The 17,440-nt window shown below is 39.4% G+C and overlaps 1 protein-coding gene across 2 annotated transcripts in view; it reads left to right on the forward strand.

Moving 5' to 3' along the window:
* CNTNAP5 (contactin associated protein family member 5) overlaps positions 1-17,440 on the forward strand; it is a 349,771-nt gene that overhangs the window by 292,003 nt on the left and 40,328 nt on the right. For both annotated transcript variants that reach the window (XM_075430021.1, XM_075430019.1), the window contains exons 20-22: positions 3,177-3,307; positions 4,602-4,686; positions 14,167-14,385. In XM_075430021.1, the coding sequence (XP_075286136.1) occupies positions 3,177-3,307; positions 4,602-4,686; positions 14,167-14,385 (435 nt within the window). The remainder of the gene's footprint in view (positions 1-3,176; positions 3,308-4,601; positions 4,687-14,166; positions 14,386-17,440) is intronic.

The raw sequence follows: 17,440 nt of genomic DNA on the forward strand, positions 1-17,440 counted from the left end.
ATCCTAATTAATAATCCATTTATTTTGCCTGTCAAGTAGCAAAATGGCAATGTAATTTGCCAGACAAATTATTCTGCATTCAGAAGAAGTTCTGGTACTGAATGCAAGCCAAAATCAGCTGTCAGCTACACTGGTGTAAATTCCAAAGCACCTCTGGAGAGATGAGCCCATGTACCTCTGGTTTACATTAACACAAATTTGACCCCAGGCAAAATGCCAACTTGAATTCAATGGTTTTCAAGAGCAGCCATCCAAAAAAAGTTGCCACTGAAATTCAAAGTTATTTGATAAAATAAGATGCTATTCACTGATCTCTTTAAATGATTTAAGATAAAATTGTACTACTATAGAAAGTAAGATCTGTTCTTACTGGATGCCAGGAACCTCCTCCATTGTCTCCCAACAAATACAACAGATGGTTTCTAGTTTAAAATCAGTGCTTTTCTGATGAAGTCAATGGGGAAATACCTGTTTGCAGCAGCTGAAAGCCTGGGTAGATTACATATCTTGCTGGTTGTCTTCGAACACAAATGTGCTGGTTGTTATGTTGATCACCTGGATATAGTAGTACCATTTATATTTTATATACTGGTGTGTTCATAGCATTCAAATTCAAAAATAGCAGAGAAGTTTTTTTCATATTTACAAACTAAGCAACTAGTACAAGCTCATAGACCAAATCTAGGCCCTGTTCCATTTTTCGCATTACGTCCCTTTGAAAGGCTCCAGGTAAGAAGCAGTCCATAAAGTACTTCTGCTGGGACATGATTTTTAGTTTGGACCAGTCTGTTCCACTATCATATCTTAGTTTCAGCTCATTCTGTGTGGTCATAGCTGTGGTGTGCAGGGTCAGGCAATCTTTCTGGTTTTTATCGACTGCCCTAACAAGCAAGTCCGAAGAAGGTCCTTTAGCTTCCTTGCACTTGGGCTTTTTTTCTCGTGTCTTTCTAGACTAAAGTGATTTTAAGAGGTTTACACTGTTGTTCCCTGTTCATGCATCTTTCATTCAGTATCAGAAAATGGATTGTGATTTAAGTTTGGACCCTTAAGTGTGATATTAATGGTGACAGACAGTAGCTCCTTGTCCTGGCTATGCAATGAGGGGATGGGAGGTTTGCAGTATGATTTGGGCAGCTGAATCAGGACCTATAATATCACACTGAATAATTTAGCAGTTATTACTGACGTGGATCTCTTCACAAATTCCTCTCTAACATTCATGACTGTGTGAGAAAGTCAATGCCTTTTATCTCCTTTTTTTTAAATTTTCACTTTAAAAGCTCACCTGATCCAGCAGTCCTCTCAATCAGCTAAAAAGCCTTCATCCTAGTAGTTCATTCTCATTTTCCCCCTCATTTTTGGAAGCTTTGTTTCTGTCCTCCAAAGCTCAGAGATCGTCAGTGCTCATCTGGGATATACTGAATGTTACAAGAAGTGCAGCTTTCAGGAGTCTGAGCAGCGAAACATCCTAGTGAGGGATAAGAAGGGATGATCGTAACTGTACTCTGGGTCCAGTCTGGAAGGACTACTAACTTCACTGTGATTTGCATCGAGGTGGCAAAATTCCCCCTCTGCAGGAAATCTATACATTGTTTTAAGCTCTCCATAAAGTGGTTTTACAGTAGCATGCAGGACAATGGAGCTGACCTTATTGAGGGAGGGCTTGGAAGGCTGAAAGGAGCAGGAACATCCACGCTGTATAGTGAAGGAGAGGTGCCTCATGTCCTCTCTCGCTAACTCTAGAGCTGCAAGCAGTCTTGCAGCATTAATACGACTGAACACAGGAGCCAAGCAGGGCTGCTCATTCACCTCATTAAACAGCCAGACTGCTTCTGGGGTCTGAATAACGTTGCAGCACAACACGCAGATGCAGCAGCTCGTGCAGGTGTACGGTGGGCTTCTCTGCATCGTGATGTGCACACTAGCATTGTCTCTGCAAGCACTGAAACGTGTCTGAGAGGTAAAACAGTGTGAACACATTCTTCGGTGACAAGCGGTCAGTCAGTCCTGATAATTCAGCACAGGTAAGGTGTGCCTGTAGCCTGCTGCAAAAACCAGTCATACTTGGAATAGTTCGAACTTGTGCTAACAGAGCGCTGAAATGGAAGGTGATAGGAGGTTTTTTTGTGATGATTTTCAGAACAGGGAATAAATGCAGGACCCTTTGCTCAGGGTCGTGGTGCTGTCAGTGTTCATTTTCTCCTTGGAGCCAGTAACAAAGTAGTCCCAGAAAGCTTTTTAACTCTGTGGTACCATTGTAGTTCCATGTATTTCAGTTGCTGATGCATAAAAAGAGCTCCGGAAATTCAGACAATTTTTTTATCACTGTTACTTAATTCCCAGAAAAGTAAACTTGAAAGGATTTTTATAAGAATAGGTTATTTTCCTTTTAAATTATATATATGTGTGTATATATTTTTCTTCCGCCTGTAGTCATTTGTGGAAGGATTAAAATTCATATTGGATTCCTTGTTTTCTTGTGCATTTTCACTATTTATGGTTCTGTTATTTATCAGAAGTCACAATGCTTTTTCTGATACCAGGACTGAAAGAGATGTTGGACATTCATTTTTATATGAATTATATTTATTTCTTCAAACACATTAGAACACCAAAGTAAAAATATTTTTTTCCTGTATAATCATTTACAATATCTTTTCTTGTATTGCCCTATAAATTATTGCGAGTGTGGACCTTTAAATGTTTGATATTAAGTTATAATTGTTGTCACTGTCTTCTTCATTATCTGTTACATCTTGATGGTAAGGAATAGTAAAATCCACCAATATGAGTTTAATAGAAGAATGCAAGACCTGCATGCCCTCTGCTGGAAGGGATCCTTAACAGACTAATGCAGATCAGCTTTTGTGGCAGTACTAAATGTCTGACCTGCAGACACTCTCCTTTGATGCACTTAGTTACTCAATGAAGTTATGTTTCCCCATAGCAGAGTTTGTTAGCTAGTAGGAAGGAAAACTCTTCCAGTGCATTATTTTTTTTCACATTTTTCATTACAGTTTGAACTCTTTCATTTCTCTTCAACCTTTTTCTTGACTTTTTAATCTTGATACTCCACTGTAATAAATAGAAAATGAGTTATAGGTTGTGTAAAGATATTGAACAGTATCTCATTATTGACACAGGTTTTATACATGGAATTTTGCTCTGCTTTTAAGGAAGTTTACAGGTCCGTTACAAGCTGAGTAAGGATGGTCTTCTCATTTTCACCATTGACTCTGGAAATTTTGCCAACCGAGAGCTGCACCACGTGAAGATTAACAGAGAAGGCAGAGAGCTCGTCATTCAGGTATGCCATGGCTTACATTGGGTGTTAAATAATACTTGGTGTCACAGACTCACTGATTTCAATGCCTGATTACCAGCAGGAGGCAAAAGTTTCTTATTGATCTGGTGCAACCAAAGCCGGTTCAGCAGCAGAACAGCACTGTAGGTTAGACCAAAGCTCCATCTAGACACTGCTTCAAAGAGTTCTCAACCTTGGTGTTTTCCATTTAGTCATGTTTCCCTTGTCTCTGACAATCTGTGAATTAGGAAACACCTTTGACCAGAAGTTCGCCTGGACCACTGGAGTGATTCTGGGGCTTAGGGGTGTCAGTGTGACCTGTGGTCCCAGAGGAAGCACACAGCATGGATCATTTAAAAAGCTGCCAAAGGGAGAAAATCAGCTGAGGAATGAGCACCTGAGAATGTAATTTCATTTAGGGTATGTGTCCCAAGGGAGAATGTAACCCCAGATGCCTTATCCTCTCACAGAAAAGGAAAAGCTGAGGCAATGCAGGATGCAGCCACCACATGCATGACGATGCCCTGTCCCTTTGCTAGAAGCAAGCCATGCTGAATGTGACAGCCTCATGAGAGACGAGAACACTCCTCTGCCTGTTTCCCTGCATCACCTTTTTTTCAAAGGCAGAGAGAAGAGGACTATCTTACTGCTCCTCCTTCTGAGGCTAATTATAGCAGTTCATATTACAAAACAAATTGGCTAGATATGGGTGGCAGAGTCTACAGAGAAGCCATGTGTTAAGGAATAGAATGAGAAGGAAACAGAAATACAGGGAGTGCCACAGTTTTTCTTTCCTCTACAGATTCCATGTCTGGGTGGTAAAATGGGAACACATTTGCGACTAGGGTAGGTAGGCCTGATGATCTAGGAAGGAGGCTTATGCTAAAAGCCAGGCTTTTCCTCAGCTACCAGTCTTCTGTTGTCTGCTGCACTGTGGGTTTCTTCTATGCAGAACTAATTCTTCACAATGCGTTTCTAGAGAGGCCTCCTTTGAATGTATTCTGCAGCGACTAGACATGGGTTTTGGGAAGCAGGGAGATTTCAGTGTCAAACATTTTAAGCTTTTCTGCAGAGGAAGTTTCTTCAAAGTCCTTTATATGACTATTCTGGTGTACCTTTCAGCTTCTTATGCTAAAATCAAAGCACATTCATTTTGCTATCTTTAGAAACTGAATCACGCTTGGGGGCAGAATTAAGTGATTTGCAGCTGAGAGCATTCCCAGAAGTTTGCAGTATAGAGAGATCAAGGGGTGTCTGCATGCTGTTGTAATGAACTGATTTTATTGACCTCTTCCAGGTTGATCAAGTTCTCAAACTCAAACACAACTTTTCTGAGGTTGATTTTAAGGCCATCAAATCACTCACCTTGGGCAAGGTCACAGGTAGGTTCTACTAAAAGTATTCCTGATCCATCAGTTGTTATAGTGCTGGAGTTAACCCATGCTGTGTGTTGGGTTTTTAATAGGACTGGGGTTTTGTTTGGCTAGTTTAGCTGTAAGAATTGGCTTGAGCATTCCAGTACTCCTATTTGTATAGCTCATCAGTGCAAAAATTTGCCAGCTTTACTTGTTTGTACTGGTAGCAATATTAGCTTCTCCCATTACTCCCTTCAGTAAAGTGATTCATACTGCCTGTGTGGCACACAGGATGGCATCTTAGCCTAATGATATCATTGTTGACTACAGCTCGCTCCTCTCAAACCATCTCTGTTTCCTAATGATAAGAAGAACAGCGCCTTGAGCCTTCATCTTCTCTACCCTTTTTTCACTCCCAGTCCTTTTCCATTTGAATTTTGCAAGGAACATTTATATTACACGTAGCACTGAGGCCACAATTCTGCATGCTCTGTGCGTGGACCTTCTTGATCTTTACCCCTCCACACTACAAAGCCATTACAAGACCAGGAAAAGTCTGCCTGAGGTTTGGAAAGTAGAACTCCCCTATTTTGTTGTCAAGTATGTTGTATTACTTTATACAAGAGTCTTATTTGTTCCCAGTAAGGCTCTAAATGCTTCCCTTGGTTATAGACATTTTAGTCCTTTGTTAAAACTGGACCTCCATATCAAGCCTGACATCTATTTCACTATTACAATTTTATATGTTTTATTAATAGCACCCAAGGCCTGTGGGACTGGTAGCTAGACAGAAACTACAGACATCCTCTAGTGTCTACTTATGCAATGTAATGTATATAATGACATAAGTGCATTCTGCATCATGCTTTACTAAGTAGATTAAAGCCAGGAACTGATTTTCCCCTTAATTATGTTTAATGTTGGTTCAAAACGCAGCAGTCTTCTAAGCCCTTGTGCACAGGTTTGGGGACCTGACACTTGTCAGCCAGAGTCAGAACTAAGCTAAAATCTCATTTTGTCAAAGGTCAGCTGTAGTGCTGAAATTCTAAAAGAACATTGTTCATCATGACCTCTAACTAAAGCTCCAGCTATAGATACCAAATCAATAAACTGAGTCTTTTCTGACCAGCAAGATGGAATGTAGCACAAAGACCTTCAAATGTGTAGTCAGCAAGCTGACAAGGTGCAGCTTAGCATTGTGGAGAGAAACTAGATTTAGTCACAAAAATATGATTAACTTTACAAATACAAGGTTGTTGCAAAGCCAAAAAGCCCAGATATATCTCCAGAGGTCTGGCATTCAGTTCCACTGAACACCACAGACTTGTCTCCAGACAGCTTTTAATGGATATATCCTTTTGTTATTTCTCCCTTGTCCCAAAGTTTATTGGGATTTTGTTTTAGTAGTAGTAATAATAATAGCAGTACTTCATATTCTGTAATGACACTAAAGCCATAAACTTGGCCTTCCAGATGGTGGGAGATCTTACTGCTGTATCAGGAATCACACAATGAATCCCAACAAGTCCCTTTAATTCCAGCCTAATCCTAATTCAGGTTTCTTCAGCATATGTTAAGTGAATTGCTGCAAACTTTTTCTTCTATGTCAGGATTTCATTTTTCAGGTTGCATTCCACAGCTGTAGCTGTGCTGAGTAGAGTCCTTGTGCCCTCACAGAATCACAAATCCCCCAAGCCTTCTCCTTTCCAGGATGAACAGTCCCATCTCTATCAAGTCTCTCCTTGTATGAAAGATGCTCCAGTCCCCTAATCATCTTTGCCAGCAGACCGAAGAAGGTGATCCTTCCCGCATACTCTACATGAGTGTAACACTACTGGAGTGCTGGGTCCAGTTCTGGGCTCTCCAGTGGAAGAAAGACATGGAGTTACTGGAGTGAGTCCAGTGCAATGTTCTTCCCAAGGCAACCCTGGATGCCAGGATGTTGTTAGCTGCCTTTGCTGCAAGGGCACATTTCTGGCTCTTGGTCAGTTTGTTGTCCACCAGGACCCTCACGTCTTTCTCTGAAAAGCTGTGTTCCAGCTGGTCGGGCCCAGCCAGCATTGGTAGATGGGGTTATTCCTAACCCAAGTGCAGATCTTTGCATTTCCTTTGTTGAACTTTATGAGGTTTCTTTTCTTTCCTATGTCTCCAGACATTTTGAGAATGTCGGACTTACATAAGTATGTCTGTTCATCATTTATACTATTATATGGGTAAACTGTCCATTAGAGCTTCTGTTATTGATGGTTCACAAGAAGGTGAATACAGGTGACCTAAACCAATATCCTCCAAGTTCTTCCTTGTCATTGTTCATCCCCCCAGAAAAGCATAAACTTCAAGAGGCATGTGATGCTTCAAAGTAGACCAAGACTTCCTGTAGTGTTTGCTTTGGATGCCACTGGCGTTTAGGTACCTAAAGGCATTCATTTGGAACATTGAAGTGTCCACTGAAATAGAACCATGTAAAAAACCTCTGTTCTTCGTGTCCTACATATCCGTGCTGTACTTTTCTGAAAATTTGTCTCTCTTCTTCTTTCCTGTCACACCACTGCTCATTTGCCTGCTCTAACAGTCTGATTCTGGCTGTTAACCAGATGATTTATACCACCTTCTTTCTCGAATCCACCATTCATTTCCCACTGGCTGAGAAATCTCAAAGAGAGCTTCCAGCAGGACATCATAAGAACCTGAAACCCCTTCCTCACCAGATTTTCTTATGATAATTTTAGCACAGCTGAAATTTTTGAAAAGTGCAGTTTTATACAGTGATCAGTTTTTACATAATAGTGCTTCTCCCTCTCGTACCCATCCCAGCCCCATTACACTTCCTTTAGTCAAAAGCTACTCTGATTTTTTTTTTTTTTCTTTTAATCTGCTGTATTTTCCAATGGCTACTCTACACCCAGCTCTAAATTCCAGGAAAAAACCCTCCTTTTATTGCAGAGGAGGCTTACCTGGAATTCAAAACATAGGGACACTCACTCTGCCACAGACTGCTTGAATGACCTTGGGCAAGCCATTTATGTACAGATATAAAGGTAAGCAGGCATTTTATTCCCACTGGAACCAGTCTGAGATTTACTATCTCTGTTCTCTATCAGTAAAGCATGGATAATAGAACATTCCCTCCATCAAGGGGGTGCTAGGAGGATAAAAGCATTAAAGGCTGTGAGCTGTTCAGATCCACAATAATGGGGCCATATAGCTGCCTTAGAAAGATCAATCTAAATATAAGTGTGGCTTTGAAGACAAGGGAGTAAAAAGAAGCAGCATTCAAGCAGCCAACAGACGTTTGTTGAATTCATTCCCACAGTATCCAACAGCAATAGAAAAATATTATTATCCTGTAGTTTGTTGTCATTTTTACTTCACCAATATAGAGGCAAGACTCAAAAGGACCTATCCAAAGCTTATTAGTATCGATGGGAGTTTTTCCATGGACTTCTGTGAGTACTGGATTCAGGCCCCAAGTGGGTCATACAGTTTATGGTAAAGTCTCAGTGAAATCTTAACCAGAGTCCCAGTTCATTTACTTTAAGTACTCCTCGCAGAAATCATATTGCTGTATTTAACCACATGAGCTCTATTGGCAACCTGAGCTAACTGTGAAGCTGCCTCCGCTTTGAACAAGGGATTGAACTACATGACCTTCAGAGGTTTCTTTCAACTTAAGTTATTCTGTAGTTTTCTGATCTCAGAGACACATTCACATATGTTTAGGTCTTGTCTAGAAAAAACTGTTATAGCAATGGAAAGTATCATTTATTTGTTTTGGGGTTGACCTTAATGAATCTTTGAAATCTTCTTACTGTGCCCCAACATGTCTAAATCTTTCACCATTATAGACTGGAAAAATAATCACTGATCCAGAGAACTTAATCTCATTGTCTGAATATTTGCTTCTGAGCAATTTAGTATACTAGCTGTATAGTGGTACCAGAGTAAAAGGGTAGCATTGAAAGGGATTCAAGAGTATTCTGAAGAAAAAGGTTGCAAAGATTCCTTTAATACCTATTAATGTTGACCTAATCTACTTGTGTCTTCGAAGTGATGAATTCACAGACCTTCCCACACTGGCAATGTAAAGAATTGTGTAATCAAGAACATGATTATGATATCTTTTAAAGCCTGAGCTAAAACACACTCAGGCTGTAGGAGTCTCCACTGAATCATTCAGCTTTGATATAAAGTGTACGTGAAAGAAAGTTTATCTGGAAAGTAATTTTATTAAAATCATTAGATGCAGTACTATTCTTACGGTTTATACAATAGTTTTTCTTATTAACAGTTCACAAGAAGAAAATGGAATCTATGCACTGAAGAGATCACAGAATAATTCATCCAAGAGTGATATTATACTGGGGGAGATGATAACAGTATAATTAAATCAGAAGGGATAAGTTGCCATTAACTCTGAGATACAAAAGCTTCCCTAAAGAAGCATCTCCTTTTAGAGAGCTTCTATGGAAAAGACTGAAGTCCATTTTTTTTGATGGAAAGTCATTCCCATTTTAAGCTCACAAGATCACAATTTGCTTGAGAAATTTAAAGTCTCAGTCTTGGAATATTGTGCTCTAGCATTTTAAACAATACAGCAATAGCTGCAAGAGATATTGGCTGGACTCTTCCAATCACTGCAAAGTTCTTTTCTGCAGACTCTTCTTGCCCTAAATACCTGTACCTGTTTGTTTTTCCTCCTAGTAGCCTAGTGAAGCATTAAGGAAAACAGAAGTGACTACTTAGGGTAAAAGAGGAGAGGCATTTGGGACCAAGATGGCAGCAGTTAAAATAAGCAAAGTTTGGCTACCCCTGGCACTTCAAGCAATCCAAGGTCTAAGCCAGTAATGGCATCATGTCTCTATCAAAAAGAGACCAAATCTATTCAGACTTTTTCCCCATCAACTGCTTAAGTAAGTGTCCAAGGTCATCTGCTTCGATCCAGAAATTTTATTTTTAGTCTGAATTCTTGCTAGTTGAGTTGATTTTAGCTGTCTGCTCCTGACAAAAGAGTGTATTCTTTTGCACATCATCTCTCCATCTTCTTGCATATTTTCTTCTATTTGTAGATTATATTTTGAGCCCATGTAAAATCATGTAGGGCTGGCTGTGTTGCAACAAATGAGGATTCAAATGTCAAAAACTGTGTCGCGTAACTAATTTCACATTGCAACTCCAAGCAGTGCTTCATTTTTGATGACAAACTGTCTTTAAGAAAACATACTAAATGCATGTCTGAAATTATCTCTACTAAGCCTAATGAAGCAAAAATTCTCAAATGTTCCACTTGGCACAAAATGTTCAATTGCCAGCAAGCAAATCCTGGTGCGTTCTGCTCATTCCTGGGAAACTTTGTGAGAAAAAGTACCTTTACTTTGCTCTTGCTATACCTTGCATTTTCAGAAGTGTCTTGGAGGTGCATTGAATGCCTGGAGCCCGTCTCCTGTTCAAACTCATCCTTTTCTTAAACAAGAGCCAAACTGGCTGAGCTCAATAACCAGGAAAAAATTCTGTGTTATTCACTGCTCTGCCTTTGTGGCAGGCTCAGACCAGGAAATGAAATTGTTCCAAAGATGTCTTTTTGTGGTCAAATCCAAGATATGCTTTCTGACCTTTCTAAGTTAATGATTGGTATCAGCAATATTTACTGGGATTGTTGAAGGACATAGCAGCACACTGTTTCTCACAGAGTACCTGCTAGTCAACTCTTCTGAGACAGCTACAGTGTGGAGACTATGAGTGTCTTTTACTTCAAGGTCATGGGCTCAAACCTAGTGGCAATGTCCAAGAAGTAATCTTGCCAGTGCTGTTCAGCACCTTGGAGAAATGAGGTGATGGATACACTTTAACTTCCACAAAAATCATCTTTCTATTTCGGAGCCTCAAAAAAAGGACCACCAGTGCTTCAGCAGAGCACTGAGCAAATTACTATTTGTGCTTATACCAGGGATTCACTTAGATTAATTAGTTAGTTAGAGCATAAACATTTAAAGCAGGCTGTGTCTGCTCTCACTGATGTTAAAAATAAATTTTGATTATGGAAATACATGATGGGCCTTCCTAGATGTAAGTAAGCCCACAGGTAAACTTTGGGCTCAGATTTAAGTTTCTGAGTGGCATGAAATTAGAGTTTATAAAGAAAAAAAAACAAAAAGATACTGGATAATCTTTATGGACACATTTTCCACAGTGGTATCTTTAAAAAGACAGTACTCTGAGCCACTCTCCCTGCACGCAAATAGTACTTTTGATTTCTTTTTGATTCCAGTTACTTGTCATATTAGTTATCGTTTACTATGTCAATTTGCTGATATATTGCTGAGCAGGTTAATGCTTTGTCCTAGAGAATTCCGGCAGAATTCTATTTATGATGAAAATTAACTCCCCATTACTGAGATATTAAGACTTAAAATTGCTTTATTTATTTAAGATCTTAAAACCAGTGTGTTGTATATGGCAAAGATGCACAAAGAAACAGCAGTGGAACAGGATGTCTGGTGAAGAGAAATGAATCAGCAGATAAATTATGTTGATACAATCAATAAAGTTTAAAAAATACACCTACATATTAGACTTAATCCTCATTATCACCGAAAGCCATTGTAAATACATGAAAATCAGGAAAGCAAAACCAACACAAAACTTAAGGAGCTGTGACATTGCAGACAGCTTCCAGGGAGCAGGGAGAGGAACCTGGCAAGAAGCCAGACCAACTTACGCACAACTCAGCAGATAAAGCTTAAAAATTACTTCCTAAAAATAGGGGTAAAGTTAAGTTGTGGGAAATGAACAGTTAGATTACTCAAAAGCCGAAAAAGATTGCTTGCTCACTCCCCATGTAGAGATCATCCAAAGTAAATCAGTCTCCAGTACCGAGAACAGAAACGCAATGCTAGAATGTCAGAAGATCAAACCAAGCCATCAGCAGCAATTCAGTGTGATTTTCCAGGCCAGTAAAACACATGGAAAGACTCACCGTGTCACCAGGTCAGAGGAACGCCAGTGCTGTTTCATATGACCTTACTTCAACACAAATCTTGGAACTTCACCAAGTTGCTTCTCTTACTAAGCACCATGTCATGTAGCAAAAAAATATTTTGGAAAAACATTTCTAGTGATTTAAAGACTTCAAGTGACAGAGTGGCATTTATTAAGGCTTTCACAGATGTAACCGTGTCATAATCACAGATATATGTTATCCACTCAAGAATTCAGAGGGCAGCACAAGCTGTTCACATCCAAGTTGTGCATGTCTCTTGCTGAGAACAGCGAAAGCCCCACTTTCTGAAAAACATAAGGCATGCACCTAAAGCCATGTAATAAAGAAAACAGTATCTGTGCACGTGGGATTTTTACCAGAGGACTCTGGGGTTGTTTTTCATTTGTTCTTTGATTTCTTTTTTTTCAAATTTCAGAGCCTTTCCATAGCAAATCTCCTAGTTCTCATTCATGCAAAGCTTACTTTGACAAAAGACTCCTGGAATTGGCCCTTAATTTGACTTTTTTAAAAAGCCTTCAGAAGTACTGTATCTTAGACTTTTCAAACTACTGTACCATGAAAAACGAATTCATTATTTCTTAGGCTTTACCTTTTGCACATTGGGGCAGAACAGAGCTATTTAGATTGCCTGATGTCTAAAAGATACCAACAAATCCACCTTTTGTGTCAGAGCTAAGAAAACAGGAAAGGCTGAGAGTAGGAAAGTTTACAAAGAGTTTTATAAATTCAACAAAGATGGCAAACACTGTAAATCAGTCTTTCAGTTTTATATAAGTCTTCTTGCAGAAACTAGGAAACAATTCTTTGTCTGTTTTATAACACCCCTGCCAAAATCTCATTAAAAACCTGAATGCAGCCAATTCCTACGCACTTTGAGCAGAGCAAATGTGAACCTCAGCAAAGCTGAAGTTTCTCCAGTGGCAAAGCCTCACTGTTTCCCTTCCCATCTCTCTGCATGACAGCTCTTCAGACTGAGCATCTCTCCTGTAAGACCCCTTGGAGAGCAAGCTCACACCATACCTTTCTTTACTGAGAAACAGCCAAACTCTCCCACGTTATACTTCATTCACACATAATTAGAAATCTTTCTCATCTAATTCACACTGACTCCAAGACGTAACAGTCTTGAGCACCAAAATAATATGTGCTTTGGGCTAGTTCTGAGATTTCTCTGTATTTTTTTAAATGTAAAAGAAGTTTATGTAATTCAGGTAACAATGTCAGTTATAAGAGAAGGACTACTTTTTTCCTAAATCCTTTTGGCTGAGAGCGTGTAAAATGATTGTGTTTGAATTGTAGTGGAAAAATTTGAACTTATTTTAAAGTTCACCATCTTACTCTTTCAAGCCTTGAAAATGAACATGAAAAGCTGGAAATCATTATTTTCCAATGTCATTGGAAGTATTTCTAAAACTTTTGGTGCTAGAAGTTTTTTTCATTAGCAGGTAAATGTTAAGACTTTGAATAACTTTTGATATCTTATATGTGTGCATTTGTGGGGTTGTTTTCTTGTTTGATTGACCTAGATATAAGGCGGATCATGTTACAGACCTCTGAGCAGTATGAATTTCAATTTCTGGAAAGTAAATAAATGAGAGTATTGAGGAAAGAAAAGACGGCTTCACTGTCCTTCACTGACTTTCCCAAATAATCTTTGATATTAAAACATTTCAAACTAAATAAAAAACACTGACCTTTGAATTGGCTTTCTCTTTGTGAAATTTAAATGAATACAGACCAACAGATAAATTAATTGCTCCATCTCATCTTCAGGCTGGAAAAGAGCATGGAGATATTGGGTTTGGTTTTGAGTTAGATAAAAAGAGGTACAGTTTTTATTTTATTAGTGGAATAGGGCTAGCGGAGTGAGAGCCTGGCTCATAACTAGGAGGATTCCTAGGAACTCTGATTATAAAAATGTCGTAGTATGATTAGGTGGATTGGAAAAGTAAGTTGAAAAATAAACCCTCGAAGAAGGATAGAAGCCTATATTAGCAAGCCATTCAATGTTAGGCCACATGAAGCATTGTATAATAGACAGCAGAGAGCAGGCTCCTTCATTAAAAGAGTGGAGGAGGTAGAATGCCTTGACATATGGTCCATATCTGTGAAACTGAGGTTGTTAACAGATGCAAAAAAAGTTAAAGAGCATCATGCCCAGGATGCTATTTTTACTGTTTATTATTATTATTATTAGTGCCATGGTTAGCACCTATGATGTGTTAGATATTGTCCAGACAGTAGAGAAAATAGATGAGGAAAGTAGCACAATGCAGGCTTTTATGTCCAAGCCAATTTGATGCAATCTAAGTAGTCCTGTAGAGGAAAGACTGGGAATGGGAGCCTCAGGGGCCAAACCAGGGAGAACTTGTAGGCTGCAGAAGGAGCACCTGAACAGCTGAGGTTGGATGAAGAGAAGTAAAAAGGGTGGGCAAGGCAAAAAAGGATTATTTTTTTTAATGTCTTCCTAAAATAGATAATTCCTTGAGTGTTTTTCTGTTGTACTGCAGATAGTTTGTCACTGGACCCCGAAGTCTCAAAGGCAAATGCCTATGGTTTCACTGGTTGCCTGTCCTCTGTTCAGTACAACCACATTGCTCCCCTGAAAGCTGCCTTACGCCATCCCAGTGTTGCTCCTGTGACTGTCAAAGGCTCTTTGACTGAATCCAGCTGTGCATCCATAATGGAAGCTGATGTGAACACGGTAACCATGATATATTCCTCATCAGGTATGTCCTGCCAAACGGGGAATGGGGAATTTAAAGGATACTGTAGAGTGAGGTTTCCTTCCTTTTTGTTGTAATGCAATTGTGAAAGTATAAATATTGGAACAGGGAATTTGCCTTTTCTCTCAGAGTTAGGAGTGTTGAGTATGGGTGTTAGGATTAGCCAAGGCCCCTTTAAAAGTCATTATATTAAAACAAAGTTTTCAGACTAACTTCCTGGATTGCCTAAAACATTCCTAGAACAAACAAAAATGTCCCAAAGACATAGAAGAAACAGCACTGGAAGTATGGTTATGCACCTGACTTGCCATTCCTGTCCACTCTCGATAGCTCCAGTGCTGCAGATCTCACAGAAGAACATGAATGTTACACACTTTCCATACCCCAGTGGTGATGAAGCAGTAGGAGTCATAAAACAAAGTCGAATTTGTTCCCACCCTAGCAGAAATGAACAAAAACTCCTGTACAAAGCCTTTGACACACATGCGTGACTTCCATTGAACGATCATACTTTATTTTCTCAGGCTAAAGAGAAGGAGCACTACTTGAGCGGTACAAGTAAGATGATCCCAATAGTTCGTTCGTCTTCTGCAATCCTGCAGCTGTCCTCTGGGAAGTATTTTGCATGTGTGAATTTGTATGCAGGGAAGTAAACTCAGAGCAGCTGGAAGTGTTGTCACCAGGAACAGGGGCAATCAAGCTGCTGCTTTAATCACCAGTGGATGTGGCAGAATTCTTAATGACTAGAAAGGGTTATAAATTAAGGGCTATTTTTTGCCCCTTGACCTATGAAGCCTCTTTCTCTTTTCTGATAACTAATAAAACTCTGGTTTAGATCATAATATGATTCCTTTGACATTTGCACTTGCATCAAATCACCATGTCCTGCAGCTTCTCCCTAAGATGTTCAGCAGAAAACAAATGATGCTATTCGCATTCTGCATAGGGAAAAAGGCTGCTGATTACTCTGTGGAGAATGGCTGCCGGCGTCTTTGCTTCTCTCCAGTCCCCAACTTTCTTCTCATCGCTCAGAGTTGTCTAAGGTATCTGCTGTGACGCACAGAAGAAATGTGCCTTGTAGATAGCATATGGGTAATGCTACTGAAAATATGAACTCCTTGCCCTGTGATCTGTCACCTCGATGATCTAATTTTTCTAAAGAGCTTAGAAAACAGTAACACCTGAGGCTCAGAACTGCAGTACAGAACACAGAGAAGAGTGTAGCATCTTTGGACTTAAATATTTAAAGCTTATGATCAGTTGCTCTCTGTTGTCAAGGTTAAGCACTGTTACATCAGACATACAGAATTACTATAAAAATTCATGCCTATTTTTGCCACTCAATGCTTTAAAATATTATTTCCTCTCAGTATGATTAATTAACTGACACGAGTGCCTCACTATTCACACTAGACTTGATTAAAGCCTGAATAAGATCTTTAGAACAAGTTAGTTCTGTAAACTTCATGTCTTTATATGCTATAGTAAGAGCACTGGGCAGTAGCTTCTCGTTAAAAAAAAAATCCAATTTGTAGCAAATTATACTTTGTATAGATGTACTTGAGAATTACATTTATATGTGGAAAGGACACATTTTAAGAAATAAAAAGCAGATGGAGTTAAGGATTAACTTTGAAATTTACTGCTCATATCTCAGTTGATCTGTTCCCGATTTCTCATTATTGAGTGTCTGAGAAGAAAAATAGAACTTCAAAGTTGACTATACATGTCTGTGTCGATTTTGTAATGTACAGATACAGCAAAAAAGCCCTTTAGGAAATCTCTCTAAGTGTATGAAAAAAGCTTTCTGTTTTTCTGACTTGAAAACAATTGAAGCTCTTTCCTTCAGAGAGGAATACTTGTTGTCTTCAAGAAAGTTTCCTGTCAGAAGATATGGAATAAAATCCATTCACACTCTGTTATCCGTACACGCTCGTTCTGATTAGGAAACACAAAATGAAAGGTGCCTTGCTGTGGTTTTGATATTTAATCAAGATCTACAAATCACCTTCTTCCTTGCTGAGGGATATGTAGAGGTTTTGGTATTCTGAACTCTACTCTGATGGCATAGATATAATGGACTTTTACTATGCTAATTTTTTTAAATATTAAAATACCGTAAATGCCAGACAAGATTCAGCTGTGTGAATGCTGGATTCTTGAGCTCTCTGTCTACTCCAGCTGAAGAGCAGGTATTCATACATTTAAAGTAAAAAATGCCAACATTTTCATAAGTCAGAAACTACACAGAATTTTTTTTTGTTCTGAAAAGCAGCTTGAACAGTGCAAGTCCCTGTCTCACTGTGCTAGTTGTGCTGGACCTGGTATTTTAGAAAAAGGAGGAACTGGCCAGGGAGGTGCCAGGACAGATTTGGTGATAGCAACTATGAGATGGTAGAGGTCAGGATCCTGAGAGGAAGGAAAAAAAACGGAAAGCATGACTGCAACTCCAGACTTCAGGAGAGCAACCTTTGACCTGGTTATGGAACTGCCTGAAAGAATCCCATGGGATACAGCCCTGGTGAGAAGAGGCATCCAGGAGAGCTAGTTCAAGGATCACTTCCTCCAAGATCAAGAACGGTCCATCCCAATGAGCAGGAAACCTACCAAAGGTTGCAGGAGGCACGGAGAGGTTGTGAAGTCTTCATCCTTGGACATATTCAAAACCCAAAACCAAACTTGCTGTAATAGACCCTGATTTGAGTAGAGTTTTGGACTAGATGATTTCCAGAGGGGCCTTCCAACCTCAGCGACTTCCAGCCTTGGCGATTCACACTGCAATGTCATCAGTTTTATCTAAAAGAAGGAGGCTGTCCTGTTAAGGTCTCATATGAGACACAATATTGCTTTTCCTTGGCTTCAGAGTTTATTGTGTTCCTACTGGAGACTGTTCTGCTGTCACATGCCATCTGCTCCACTGTAACAAACCCTCCTCTCCTTGTATCCTGATTTTATTTCTCAGGCAAAACATAATTCTTAAGGTCTGTGTCTGCTGGCCTCCATTCTGAAACTGATCTCCAACATTTGTTCTGGTTTCCTCTCAGTGCTTAAATTCTGG

This window comes from Opisthocomus hoazin, chromosome 9, assembly GCF_030867145.1.
Source record: "Opisthocomus hoazin isolate bOpiHoa1 chromosome 9, bOpiHoa1.hap1, whole genome shotgun sequence".
Taxonomy (NCBI): Eukaryota; Metazoa; Chordata; class Aves; order Opisthocomiformes; family Opisthocomidae; genus Opisthocomus; species Opisthocomus hoazin.